A 14,876-nucleotide genomic window follows, 5' to 3' on the forward strand; every position below is an offset into this window, starting at 1 on the left:
TTGAGTTCTATAAGAACCACACAGTGACAATACTGGGGCAGAGTCAACTCTAAACTATAACAATACTCAAATAGTCTTACAAATCGAGCCTATACATGCTTATCCTGAAAAAGACTTCTTAAAATCCTTAAGATTTTACGGTACTTAAGATTCCTTCAGCCTGTCCCAGCCAGTTTTTAGTGACTGCCTTTCTGACCCTCTCACAGCCGTGCGGTCGTGTGGTCCCCATGCACGCGCGTGCCCTGTATGCACGCACTGCTACCCTGACTCCTGCAGAGCACTCTTCCCTGCCCTCAGCCGGGGCTTGGAATACAGGTCGGTGGTCAGGAATAGGGCCTTGATATAATTCCCAGCACAAAGTTATTAAAAATAACAACAAACATATCCCTTATGTGATTCATACATGACTTTTTAAAAAAACAACCTAAATCAACACTTTTTAAAACTTTTAAAATCCATACACTCAGTAAGATACTATTAAGGGCACACAATCACGGCAACAGTGAAAACCAACCATCTCAACAATGCCAAGGAATCCCAAGGAAGGGCTGCCCAGCCTGGGCCTGCCGTCTCTCAAACAACAATCAACCCATCACTTATTGCCTCTGCCCCTCAAAACTGATTACTAGATCCTCAACTAACAAAACCAACACTCAGCCAATGTCCCTGATACTATAGCATAATTTAGTAAAATCTCATTAACCGAAATAAATTAAGCCAAAGCAATCTTAGGAAATGCAAACCAAGAATAAATTCTTTTCTTTTTTTTTTTTTTTTTTTTTAAAGATTTTATTTATTTATTTTACATATATGAGTACACTGTAGTTGTCTTCAGGCAAGCCAGAAGAGGGCGTCAGATCTAATTGCAGATGGTTGTGAGCCACCATGTGGTTGCTGGGAATTGAACTCAGGACCTCTGGAAGAGCAGTCAGTGCTCTTAACCACTGAGCCATCTCTCCAGCCCCAAGAATAAATTCTAACAGAAATGATTAGCAGTCCCCTGTCTACCTCTATCAAAACAGCAGCTAGGAGCTGGGTGTGGTATCACAGGCTTTAATCCCAGTGCATGCACAAGAGAGAGAGAGAAAGAGAGGGAGAGAGAAAGAGAGGGAGAGAGAAAGAGAGGAGGAGAGAGAGAGAGAGAAAGAGAGGGAGAGAGAGGGAGAGAGAGGGAGAGAGAGAGAGAGAGAGAGAGAGAGAGAGAGAGCGAGCACAAACGAGCGCAAACAACAAAACCAACAGCAACAGCCTAGAAACTGAAAACTCCAACAGCATCATCAGATCCTCATGGGTTGAGGGCACATCAGCCTTCTGAATGCCTCATTCTCTCACACTGTTAACTTAGCCGTAAATTCACGCTTTTGTCTCAGTCTTGCTCACTACTGGATCACCCAGCCCAGCAACAGTATGACTTTCCAGGAGAGCACTTAGGGAGGCTGAGGCAGGAGGACTGCTGTGAATGTGAGACTGTACCAGAACAGCCAGTGCTATAGTGATGAGGACAGCAGCACACACAGGTCATCCCGCTGAAGAAGGAAAACTACTTAGACCCGGGCTCTGAGGACAAGGCCATCTCAAAGCCAGGGAGCAAATGGACAGAAACAAGGGATTCTTCATGGTAAACACCATTCTTCCAAGGAAAACATAACTCATTTTAAACAATAAAAATCAGAAAAGAATTACCTGTTGATCAAATATTCATCTTTTGTCTTATGATGAAACACAGGAATTGGAACACCCCAGACTCTCTGCCTTGATATACACCAGTACGGCCGCCTATCCAGCATGTCAGTCATGCTATTCAGTGCTGCTCCGGGAAGGAACTTAACTGTCTTTAACGCCTCCTGCAATTCATTCATCAACAGGTCAAATGGGAGATGCAGAACACATCGTAAGAGCTGTGCTGACCATTCCTGTCCTCCATTCTGAGTGTGTGCACCACTCACAACTCTCCCCCTCCCACCACGGGCAAACAACCAAGAAGCAAAGACTTCCACATGTGGTCAAACAGAAGCAGATCTCAGCTCTGTCGAGAGTACATAGATGGGCATATGCACTGACACACTAGTTAGGCTAGCTAGGGAGGCTAAGAGAGGAGCCTGCCATGATTTTGAGGCTAGCCTGCCCTACAAAGTGAGTTCCTGCCAGTAAGAGGTACATAATGAGGGCTTATCCCCCCCCCAAAAAAATCATGCAAATAAGCAAAAACAAGATGTATCTTGTATTGGAATAAAAAAAAAAAAAAACAATACTACATGTCAAACACCCACTTTACATGTGTAGAAACACAAACTTCTGCACAGAGCTCTGACAAGGACCCTAATTATCAAGCCAGTGAATAAGCAGGCTAATTATATTACTACTTCAGATGCAAGTTATAAGCAAAGCATCTGTGTACTCAGTCTGGCTAATAAATATGTTTGGACTCTTTTACTCAATAGAATAAAGCTATTTTCAAAATATCCATTGATGCATGTAAAAATATATAGTCAAGCAAATTAAACAAAGGAGCTTGAAAACATGCTAAATGTTTTATAGTTGCAACACCAACTATAAAATTAGTTAATTCATGACATGTTTTAAAAAATGATTTCTGTGTATGTGCCTGGAAAGGACAGAAGGAGGCATCAGGACCCCTGCAGCTAGGGTTATACACATATATAAGCATGCACATATATAAATAAGCATGCACATATATGGGCATACACATATATGGGCATGCACATATATGGGCATACACATATATAGGCATACACATATATAGGCATATGCATATATAAGCATGAACATATATAGGCATACACATATATAAGCATGAACATATATAGGCATACACATATATAGGCATACACATATACGTTATATGAGAAGCCTACAGTGGGTGTCAGGAACCAAACTCAGGCTCTCTGTAAGAGCAGCTCTAAACCATTGAGCCATTTCTCCAACCCCAAACAATTTTTTAAATGGACCAAAACTCAGTTTTGCTTCCTTCTTTTTAGCAGTCTTAATTTCAAGTCAACAGGGGATACAAAACATTCCACTCATGTGTATCGTGTGGCAGTCACTGCTGTGGAATCCGACTTGCTCCCTGTGGTAGACATTACTACCTTGGACTGGATAAAGAGTCATAGAACTGAGGTCCTAGGAGGTCACACAGCTGCTACCACAGATGCCCTCAGCCTATGCTATGTCTACAACAATGGACACAAAAGTGACCTGAGGACCAACTCAGCCTCCTTCAGCCTTGTTTCTATATGTGCATACATGAAAGAGTCAAGTACGAGATCTTTTTGGGCCTAAGAGCATGCAAGTTAGAAAAATAAATCATAATAGAAAATTTAAATCTTTTCTCCTTCAGCCCCACTATCCCCACCAACACACACTCACACACACACACACTCACATACTCACATACACACTCACACACACATACACACACAAACACACTTTCTATGGTAGTAATGACCAGCCCAACCTTTAGAGCAGGAGGTCTTTCCTACCTTAGCTGTAGCCTTGATATCCGTGATATTTACAAACCACTGCTTGCTGGCTCGAATCAGCACAGGTTTCTTAGTTCTCCAGTCACAGGGATAGCTGTGCACAATGTTCTCTTCTTTCAACACATTTTTAGTAGCCTGAAGCATCTTTATAACTTAAAAAAAAAAAAAAAAAAAAAAAAAAAAAAAAAAAAAAACCCGTTAAAAATAAATTAAAAGTACTCTTAACAAACTCACAGCACTGGAGGCTTCTAGGAAGAACTGGACCTGGGCAGAGGTCCCAGTGAAAGGAGCCCCATCTCAGGCAAGGTGTGAAGGTGACAGAGGCACCAACTCCATGAAACTGAAATCACACTCCAAAGTGCTCCCCTTCTAACTCCATGAAAACAGAAAAGGAAGCCAAGGCACAAGGCCCTGCCTGATCAGCTATTCACAAAGCTTACTTAAAGAGAAGGGATGTCTGATTCACAGGCAACATCTACACAAGCGTGGTTTCTATCCTGACAAAAGCAATATGGTGATTATCCCTGTAAAAACTCCCAACCAAGAAACACCACTCTGACAACTATCTTGATTTGCATAAACAATTAGAACAGAGTTGAAACAAAAGATGGTAGATCCATGCTTCAGTCTGAACCATGACTAACCGAATGAGGTTTGTTACCATAGGAAGGATAAAAAGTGACCAGGGGTCCTGCTGTTGGTTTCTAGCAGAAACATCCTGGATTACTGTGGTGGTTTACTGGCCCCGTTATCAACAGCTGACACGTACCCTCATCTGTTCCCTCTTTAAGTACAGCCTTATTCTGAAGTTCAGGGCCAGCAGCATCGGTGAACATTCCGTCTTCATCCACCAAACAGTCCTACAATGTACCATTTGAACAGTAAAGCATACAGACCAGTTATGTTATGGCAATCTGTAGTAAAACAACATATCTAAAGCATCTCAATGCAGTCTACATTTTCTCTACTTTAAAAACCTAAATATTTCTTCCTCTGTCAAAAAAATTTCTAAATTTTATATATTGTAACCACCAAAGACAAAAGCACATATCTACAGTTTAATACTGGGAAACGCAAGTATTCTAAACCACTCTTCAAGTGGTCTCTCTCACTTACAGATCATTGGCTGTACACCCCTCTTCACCTGCATCCCTCTTAACCAAATGGTAAAAGTTGCTAAGTAAAGTGTGCAAAAGAAGTTCAGGACTTTACAAAGTGCAAAGCGTTACCATTACCATCCCTGCAATAACTCAATGAAAGCCATTTGCCATTATTTGGAGGCTAAGAACAATGTGTTCTGTGACTCAGTGTCAGTACAGCTGTACTGTGTACACAGTATAACATGCTGTGACCCTGCGTCAGTACAGCTGTACGTATACTGTGTATACAGTATAACATGCTCTGTGACTCAGCATCAGTACAGCTGTACTGTGTATACAGTATAACGTGTTCCATGACTCAGAGTCAGTACAGCTGTACTGTGTACACAGTATAACATGCTGTGACCCTGTGTCAGTACAGCTGTACGTGTACTGTGTATACAGTATAACATGCTCTGTGACTCAGCATCAGTACAGCTGTACTGTGTACACAGTATAACATGTTCCATGACTCAGCATCAGTACAGCTGTACTGTGTACACAGTATAACATGTCCCATGACTCAGTGTCAGTACAGCTGTACTGGTTTGAGACCACTGTGAATAAATGTGAATGGCAGGAAAGCAAGAGGCAAGCAGAGCAATCACATCAATTATTCAGCTTCCAAGTGCAAGTAACAACTGGGCCTTGGCTATGCTATAGTCTACTAAGTGTGCGTAAGCGGCATGTTCTGAAAAATGTATCTACCTCAATTACAAAATACGTTTTTTCTAAAAACTGTGAAGGAGCATCTGAGCTGTCAGAGCAATGGTGCTGGCCCACGTGTGGCTCACAGCCATCTGTAACTGCAGATCTAGGAAATGTAACACATGTTACTAAGCACACATGTGGTGCACACACATACATTCAGGGAAAAAAAATCCACACATATAAAATAAATAAAAATAATGTAAAAAACATAGTGCTGGACTTGCTCAACACTGGTTTGCCCCAAACCTGACTAGTAACAAATGCACATCTATCTGCAAAGTACAGTAAGGGGCACACAATGAAACACTGTGTGTGTTTAAAAAGTGCCTTCAGGTCAGTGGATACGCTTTAGGGCTAATTCTGCGAAATCTTTCTATTAATTTAGGATGGATTAATAACATTAATTTAGGATGGATTAATAACATTTTAGGACTTTGCACAAATGTAATCATTTCACAATTTAACTATGATGACAAAAGCTGTTATTACCAAGACACAAAGATGTTAGTTAGGAACAATCATTTTCATTCTGCAAGGTGAACAATTAAATGGAAGAAAGAGAAACAGTACCATAGGAAGGTTGTGCTGAGATGCTACGCTGTAATCTTCCATACCGTGAGCTGGGGCTGTGTGAACCAACCCTGTTCCTTTGGCCATCGTCACGTGAGTGGCAGGTAAAAGAGGAGACACTTTATCGGGAATTAAAGGGTGACTACAAGTGCCACCTTCCAGATCCACACCTGCAGGTCAAGAAAACCATTACCAAGTGCTCTCTGTGAAGGGCTGGAGCCTCAGCTGAGTTGGTAAGAGCTTTCTTCCCATGTCTGATGCCTGGGATCAATCCCCAGTTATTTTAAGGAGTCGTTCTATTTGATAGTTCTACCTTCTAAAGCTAAGTCACATCTTTTTTTTTTTTTTTCTTATTTCTTTCCGTGAGATAAAATCTTGCAGAGCTCAGGCCGATCTCAAACTCACCAGGCAGCTGGATGACCTTAAATACCTGACCCACAGCTTCCATCTCTCAGTTGCTAGGGTAACAGCTGTGCACAGATATAAGCAGCCAGCATCTTTATTTTCTTGGTGTGGGGATGAAACCCCAGCCTGGCACCTTAGGCAAATGCTCTGCCCAGAACTACTTAGATGGCTAACAGAAGGAAACACTGAGTACGAGACTGGCTGTACTCAGAACTGGCCTCCCTGCATTACAATGCCCAGCAACCTACAGAATGCAGGCAGTTACAATCCAGCTGAGAGCACCATTGTTAGGACAGCACTGTGACAATCTTGGAGCAGTTAGGCATAAGACTGCCTCACTATAAATAATTTAAAATATTACCATTTTAACTGTTGTTATCTACTACAGCAAATTCATAATCAGACTGAATCCAAAAAAACTTAACAAGGTCCTGTCTCCAAACAAAGACAAAAAGAAGCTGGGGGAAAACTCATTGCTTAGCATGTATAAGCCATGCATTCAAGCCCTCAAAAAAAAAAAAAAAAAAGAACAAAGTGGGTCCTCTAACTTCCCAATTGTCCACAGAGGACCAATGGTCTTAAACCCCAGCTCCCATCTTGCCACTTACATAACCCCTTTCTGTTCTTACAGAGCTGCATGTTTATTCTTCTAACTGTCTTATACCTGAACTGGTGAGTGGAAGAGTGTTTGCTTCCTTAGCTATAGGGTCATTCTATTTTTAAACAATATTTACTAAAAGGTTGCTTTTCAACAATTCAAAAGACATTATCATCTCTAAGAATCATAATTAATTTTAAGTATCCCCAGACTTCCACAGTTATATAAAACTAGTCATTACAATGAAGTCCCAAATTATTACTCAGAGCTTTTGACAGAAGCATTATCTTTGACACCAGGCATAGTAGCCCACACCTTTAATCCCAGCACTTGAGAAGCAGAGGCAGGCAGATCTTTATGAGTTAGTTTGAGGCCAGCCTGGTCTATATGGTAAGACTCTGTCACAGACAAACAACACACACTTCTTTATTTCTCCCCGTAGAAACACAGATGTCATATCTGTTTCAATTTATAACAGGTAATATCCAAGAAACTACTAATTGCCATTCAACCCAATATTTTAACAAATGACAGCTGGACAATGTCTATAAATCCTCACCTGAAAATGTTGCAATAACATCAAATGCTGTTTCCAAGGCAGAAGCAACAGGTGATATCTTATCTTCAGCCATTATGTAGAAGTGCCCAGAGGCAGAACACTTCACAACAGCGTACCTGAAGATGGCAAGTCACCCATGATGGAAAGAGACAAGCCACGGTTAAGTGACATCACTTAGAAAGATGGACTGCAATATCAGAGAATAGTTTATGGAGCACCAAACACTTCACATGTGTTTCCCTTTCAAAAGCAGCTAAAGGTCTTCAACAGTCATCTCCTCTAGAGGGTAGTGAAAGTCATAGCAAGGCCATTAAAGGACAATTCACTACATTTTAACACGGTCATGAGAGTGAAATAAATTTAACACGAATTCTATTTATGGATAAAATAAAAAGATACAACACATTACGTACTTTGCCTCCGGCATATAACAAATTGCCTGATTGGCAGGAATTGTCCAAGGCTGGGTGGTCCACACTAAAACACTAACAGGGGATGAGGCATCTGTGGAAATAAAGTTGTGAATATATTAGCAGCCATCATAACTTCATAGTGTCAACTTCATAGTGTCAATAGCTCCAGCTAAACCTACCTGTAAGAGACTCCAATTTAGGAGAAGGTTTCGAGAGAGGGAATCTTACGTATATCGACCGACTCACATGCTCAGGATTGTACTCAAGCTCCGCTTCGGCCAATGCAGTCCTAGGAGTTTAAGATATCATACAGAAACATGGGAGGCCTCACAAATGTTTCCCCCTTTTAATTAACAGAGAATACATACCTGGATGAGGGAGACCAATACACTGGTTTGTAAGATCGATAAACCAAGCCCTATAAAAGACAAAGATGGGATATGTGTTGGTTTTTGTCAATTGATACAAACCTATACATATCTGGGAAGAGATAATCTTAATTGGGAACACGCCTCCTTCGGATTGGCCCATAGACAAGACTACAGGAGACCATGGGTTGTATGAGAAAAAAAGCTGAGCAAGTCCCAGGAAACCAACCAGTAAGCAGCACTCCTCCATGGTCTTTGCTTCAGTTCTAGCCACAGAGTCCCTGTCCTGCTTGAGTTCTGCCTTGACTTCCCTCAAAGATAAACTATGATGGAGACATGGAAGCCACAGAAACCCTTTCTCCCAGGCTGCCTTTTCCTGCTGTCATCACAGCAGAAGCCTAGGGCAAACTGAGGCTGGGATGTCTAAGACACATACTTTCATATACACTAGGAGAAAGGAAATTATTCCACTACCTTTTCATACATTTGGTAGAATACTCTCAGTTGTCTGGCTTCGTACTTTGGATCAAATGTGTAATAGCAGTTATTCCAATCTGCCATCACTCCCCAGCGGACAAACGCCGATTTCTGCTTTTCAATGGCTGCTTGAGCAAATGATCTGGCTAGAAAGGGTGAGGGAGGCAAAACAAACAGCCGCTGAGAAAGTGGTAAATTTTTCTTTTCATTCTTTTTGAAAGGTCCCACCCTTTAACCCAGCCTGGCCTAAATTCACTATATAGCCTAAAGTGGCCTCAAACTCAAAACAATCCTCCTGCCTAAGAGTACCAAGTGACAGGATTAGGCATATAAGCCACCAGGCTGACTTTTTGGGTCTTGAACATGATTTGCTATGAGCTCCTCTAAGTGAAGATGCTATGCACTATTGACTAGAAAATGCTTGCTGTCCCAGGCTGGCCTCCATCATATTTTGTACGGATTTTTCGTCCTGACTGTGGGAGCCCAGGAGAGAGCCATCATTCTCAGAATGTGTAGTGCTGGGCATGGAACTTCAGGCATGCCAGGCAGCCACTCTTCCTACTGAGCTACACTCCTGAGAAGTTCTTAGCAGGAACATTATTTGAAAAGCATTCAAAACATAGAACAAGTTTTTTTTTTTTTTTTTTTTTAAATTAACTGGAATTTCAATGGGCAGTGGTGGTACATGCTTAGTTTAATTCCAGCACTCGAGGGAGAGGCAGGCAGATCTCTGAGTTCAAGGTCAGCCTGGGTTATAAAGTGAGTTTCTGGACAGCCAAGGCTACACAGAGACACCCTGTCTCAAAAAACAAACAAAACAACAAAAACCTGAATCATATATTGTCTTTAGTATCTTCCAAGCTATGCGTCTCATATTTAAAATAAATAAATACACTGGAAATTATCCCACATCAATCCTTATATTAATAGTAGTAGTAATGTAGTGTGTGTGTGTGTGTGTGTGTGTGTGTGTGTGTGTGTGTGTTATACATGTAACACAGTGCATGTAGGGAAGTTGGAGGACAACTTTCTCCTTCCTGGATCTGGGGATCAATCTCAGGGGTTCAAGCATGACTCGTGCTCTCCTCCCCTCACTGAGCCATCACTGAGCCTCATTAGTTCTTCATTCAATAAATGGCCAGAGAAAACTCACGGCCCAGCAAACTCCCAACATTCCTCAGTTAACAAATCTAAGCAAATGTGAATGTGTTTCAGAGGGAAAACCACCTTCACATGTCTGATGGCTCATATATTTGATAAGACAGATCAAAGCAGGGACTGACCTGGATCTGTGGGCTCTGCCTAGTTGTTTGGTTTTCACTTAGAGACAGTCTTGGACTATAACCCAGGCTGACTGCAGACTCATGACACGGCTAACTCAGGCTTCTCAAAGTGAGTTTACAGGCATGCACTACTACATCCAGATTTAAGAGACATGTATTTTGGAACTGACTTCTAGTTCTATACCTGATTTTAGGCAGCAAGCTCCACCCAACGAAGTTAGAAGATGGGAAACTGAAGGCAGAGCTGGGACACTCTCAACACTGTCCCTCTAACCTCCAAAGAACAAGTCTTGCGAAAGTCACTGTTTAAAAATCTGGGATGACATGGAGTCCCATGCGAACGATGTTGCCATTCAGAAGGCCGAGGCAGGAGGATGGAATTAGGACTGTGAGGCCAACCTGGGATGAACAAGTATCCGACAGGTCTCACTACAGACATGAGTCCCTCTGGCAGAGCCTGGTTTGACAGGAAGGCTAAGCACTTATGACATTTTAAAGTGAAAATGGAAACAGCTTACCTTTTTCCCTGATCTCCATGGCTGAAAGAGTCTGGGCATTTACACCGAGCTCTGACAATACCTTTGTTTCAATGGGCAAGCCATGGCAATCCCAGCCAGGCACAAAGTGTACCTTCGAACCTCTCATCATATGGAATCGATTGGTAATGTCTTTCAAAATCTGCAGGGATGAAAGTGCAGTCACCAGCAGAAAACACACAGCTTATAATCTGACTCTTTCTAGAAATACTATTTTAAAACATAAAGTTTGATTTTAAAGTATTTCCATAAAATAACACTAATTAACATGCAACATTCACACAAAAATAATAAATATTTGAATTTCATAATATTAATGCTATCAAGGAAAAAAATCAAACAAGGGAATCATATATGAAAACTTTTAAGTCCCAAAGTTCATTATTTTTCAGATTGAGGGAAAGTCTCAGCCCACTCTACTTTTTTGGTTGGTTGGTTTTGTTTGTTTCTGTGTAATAGCCTTGGCTGTCTGGAACTCACTTTATAGACCATGCTGGCCTCAAACTCAGAGATCCACCTGCCACCTACCTCTGCCTCTCAAGTGCTGGGATTAAAGGCATGTGCCACTACAACAGCTTCCATTCTACCTTTCAGAGAAACACTTCTCACTTTCTAAATTCTAGACAATAAATTAGTCAATTAGAAATTTTTATTATGCTTATGGAAAAATTAAGATAAATAAAGCAACATGAGTTGCTCAGACCTGCTGAGCAGCAGAGACCCCTGCAGAACGACAGTGCAGGATGGAGCCTTACGCTCACTGTTTCGTACTAAGAAGGCTCTCAGTCAGCAGCAGGCCTCAGCAGCAGGCACATCAATACCTGAGGCATGTCAATCACTCTGTTGACACCATTGCAGAAAGGAGCAGGTAGAAAGACTTAAAAATGTACTACCAGCCAAGCCCAAGAACATGGGTCTGTAATCAACCATAGCGTCTATATAGACACAGACGAAAGTAGAAGGATATCAAGTTCAAGGCCTGCCTGAACTACAGTGACATCAAGGCCAGCCTAGAGAACTGAGACCTTGTTTCAAGGACTCAGCATATGGCTCAGCAGTAGAGCACTTCTCTAGCGTGCACACAGCCCCACGGTTCAATCCCAATAAGAATAAGGGGAAAAGAAAGTCTCTGTGTATGTGTGTGTGTATCCATACAAATATGTAAGTATATATACATATATAAAACTGTTACATACAATATATACTCTTTTGTAGACTATTTACTTCCAAGTTTTATAACCTAAATTATAATTACCTTGTTTAAAGCATGCCCAACGTGAGGGTCACCATTTGCATAAGGAGGTCCATCATGAAGGCAAAATTCCGTCTTTACTTTTCTTTCTCTTTGCCAGGAATAAAGCTCTGAAAAGCCACATTTCTGTTTTTTTTTTTTAAAAAAAAAAAGCCGATATTTACATATCACATAAATGCATGCTAAAACTCATCAACACGTAGTTAGCATTTATCCCATTCCAATCCATTCTGCCCAGAAATATAACTGGAAAACTTTCTGGAATGAGCTAGAATTCTCTTAACACTTTCAGTAGTCTTCATTTATTTATTTATTTTAAAGATTTTTCTTTATTTTATTTATATGAGTACACTGTATCTGTCTTCAGACACAACAGAAGGAACTGGATCCCATTACAGATGGTTGTGAGCCACCATGTGGTTGCTGAGAGTTGAACTCAGGACCTTTGAAGAACTGTCAGTGCTCTTAACCACTGAGCCATTTTTCCAGCCCTTCAGTAGTCTTCAAACTCCCCAACAACACTTCAGATTAAAGTGTAAACTTTTATGCGGCATGGGGGCTCTAAATTCTTGGCAAGTCTCCCAAGTATTCATTGCTTCAATTCAGCCCTGCTAAAAGACTAACACTGTTCGCTTAAGCAGTATTCCTGATTATCAGGAATATTTTAAATACTCTAGAATACGGACACTAACAAGTGAATCTCAGCCGTTAGTAAATTCAGAATGATATAGGAGGCAGATACAGACTACATAGGGGACCCAGAAAAGGGCAGCTATTTTGTCCTTCAAACGAATCATGAGTCCAGTTAAAAACCTGCCTGAACATGTGACTAAGGTGGGCTTCAACTTCCCTTCTTTGGTAGTACTTTTATTATTTTGTTAAGTTTAGCTTTTGTGTTTTATTATTTCTACGTGGTGCATGCAAGCGCAGGTGCCTGAAGAGGTCAGAGGCATTGGATCTCCTGGAGTTGGAGCTACAAGTGGTTGTGAACTGCCAGACTTGTGTGCTGGGAACCGAACTAAGGAGAACGCAGATCCTCCACAAGGGAGGCAACCGCTCTTAAGCACTGAGCTACCCCTCCAGCCCACACTTGAATTTTTATTTACACATGCTCACGCTGGTTACTTTCTGACAAGTGACTGGAAAAGTGTGCAAAGCCGACCTGCTTGGCGCGGAAGTCAGAAGGTGCTCGGTGCGACACTGGGCTTCGCTTTGGAACCCGCCCCCTAGGAGCCGGCCTGGGTACCCCAGCGACCCGGAGGGTTCCCGCAGAGCTGGCCCACCCCGCCCTGCTCGGGTGGCCGCGTCCGGTACCTGCTGGATCTCCAGCTCCATGTCGGACTGCTGGTGGCCCAGCAGCTTCATCGGGAAGCTGGTCTGCGGCAGCAACACAGTTTCGCGGTATCTGCCGCTTTTCGGGCTGTTCTGGGGGCTGTCCGCCCCGGCCACCGAGCGTACCACGAGCCTCCTCGTCATTCCCAGACACCCCAGGCGGCTGGGAAAACGGGATGGCCCCCATAAGCTCCAAGCCGAGGCGAGCGCCGCCGCCCCGGGCCCGCGAGGGCGCAGCCCCCAACGCATGGTGGTCAACCCGGGCGGACCCCTCCGCACACGGCCCGCAGCAGCTGCCCGGGATCTAAATATAGGGACGCCCTTGCAGATCTAAGCGGCGAGGAACTGCGCACGCGCTCGGGGGCGGAAGGGGCGTGGCAAGAGCAAGGGCGGGGTTTTCCGGAAGTCTGTACCTCTACAGGTCTTCCCTGAGATCTTGCAGGACTGGAGAGGTGTTTACTATCACTCGGCTTTCCCCAATCAAATACATTTAATTAACTTGTCCAGGGTCATAAACATAAGTAGCAAAGCTAAAGTCGTGCAGTGGAGATGCAGGGGTTTAATCTCAGCACATGAGTGGCAGAGCCAGTCGGAGCTCCAAGTTCGAGGTTAGCCTGGTCTACAGAGTGAGTTGCACAGGACAGCCAGGGCTACACTAGTTTACAACTGTAATTTTGCCATTTCTATGCTACACTGTTTTTTTAAAAAACCATATAAAAGTGGCTACAAACAAGATAAAGGAGGGGGAGGCAAAAGGTAAACACAGGGAATTCATAAAGAATATAGTCAATAAATGCAAAAATATGCTCAAGTTTGGGAGCCAGGATGACACAGAGTTGTCTAATAGATTAGAACAAACATGCAGTTCGGTAACAAGTATTGGGAAGAGTGGAAACGTGGACTGCCGGAGGCAGTATACAGCGTGTAATGCCTTTCTTCTCTTTTCCGTGTGTGTGTGTGTGTGTGTGTGTGTGTGTGTGTGTGTGTGTGTGTTGAATGTGTGTATGCTTAGTTGCATGTGTGGGCACGCATATGTGTGTGCATATGGAAGTCCAAGACTTGGGAATCATTTTCCATAGCTCTTCCACCTCATTCAAGGGTCTCTTAATGAAACAAAGAGCTGGCCCATATAGTCTCTCTAAGCAGCTGGCTCTGGAGATGCAGGTCTTCCGCACCTGGAATTGTACACGGTGTTTGAGTGTTTTGTGAGTTCTCGTATTTGCGCCACCATCTCCCCCGCTCTGTAGTGAATGACAGCATTTAGAATGCCGTTCTTCTCTAAACTGCACTTTCCAGTCTGGGAGCCTGACTGACAGCTGTCATCTCACAGCAGCGCGGAAGAAAACCCCACCCCCAAACTCTTCAGAACAACTAGCTGCGTTCAATCAACTCGACTGTTTTCTGGGAAACCCTATGAGAAGATATGTAGCTGATTTTGCTTCTTTGTGGGTTTTTCTTTTCGCATGCTTTATTAGCCCAGCTTAACCCCCTAACACAAAAGGAGAAAAACAAAAATAGAGGGGAGAAAAAGAGATAGAGACACCCCCCCACACACACACACACATCTTATTTCTTCTTTGAGCAGGACTGTGCCGCTTCACCCCAACTCTTGGGCTTTTAGCATTTATATACTATCTGAAAAGTTCCCAGAATTCCAAATATCACACAATCACAGAAATTATCTTGCTAGGGCAAGAGGCAAAGCATAGTCAGCTGCTTCAGACAGTCTGAAA

General features: G+C 42.7%; 1 protein-coding gene across 1 annotated transcript in view; it reads right to left on the reverse strand.

Annotated features, from left to right (window-relative positions):
- Iars2 (isoleucyl-tRNA synthetase 2, mitochondrial) overlaps positions 1-13,497 on the reverse strand; it is a 41,891-nt gene extending 28,394 nt beyond the window's left edge. Inside the window, exons 1-12 of the mRNA XM_034513108.2 lie at positions 13,126-13,497; positions 11,815-11,937; positions 10,542-10,701; positions 8,738-8,886; positions 8,264-8,313; positions 8,075-8,184; positions 7,896-7,986; positions 7,483-7,598; positions 5,921-6,090; positions 4,270-4,360; positions 3,501-3,652; positions 1,684-1,844 (exon numbers count right to left, since the gene is read on the reverse strand). Of these exons, the coding sequence (XP_034368999.1) occupies positions 1,684-1,844; positions 3,501-3,652; positions 4,270-4,360; positions 5,921-6,090; positions 7,483-7,598; positions 7,896-7,986; positions 8,075-8,184; positions 8,264-8,313; positions 8,738-8,886; positions 10,542-10,701; positions 11,815-11,937; positions 13,126-13,392 (1,640 nt within the window). The 5' untranslated portion in view covers positions 13,393-13,497. The remainder of the gene's footprint in view (positions 1-1,683; positions 1,845-3,500; positions 3,653-4,269; positions 4,361-5,920; positions 6,091-7,482; positions 7,599-7,895; positions 7,987-8,074; positions 8,185-8,263; positions 8,314-8,737; positions 8,887-10,541; positions 10,702-11,814; positions 11,938-13,125) is intronic.
- Positions 13,498-14,876: the final 1,379 nt, after the last annotated feature.

This window comes from Arvicanthis niloticus, chromosome 10, assembly GCF_011762505.2.
Source record: "Arvicanthis niloticus isolate mArvNil1 chromosome 10, mArvNil1.pat.X, whole genome shotgun sequence".
In the NCBI taxonomy this organism is placed as follows: Eukaryota; Metazoa; Chordata; class Mammalia; order Rodentia; family Muridae; genus Arvicanthis; species Arvicanthis niloticus.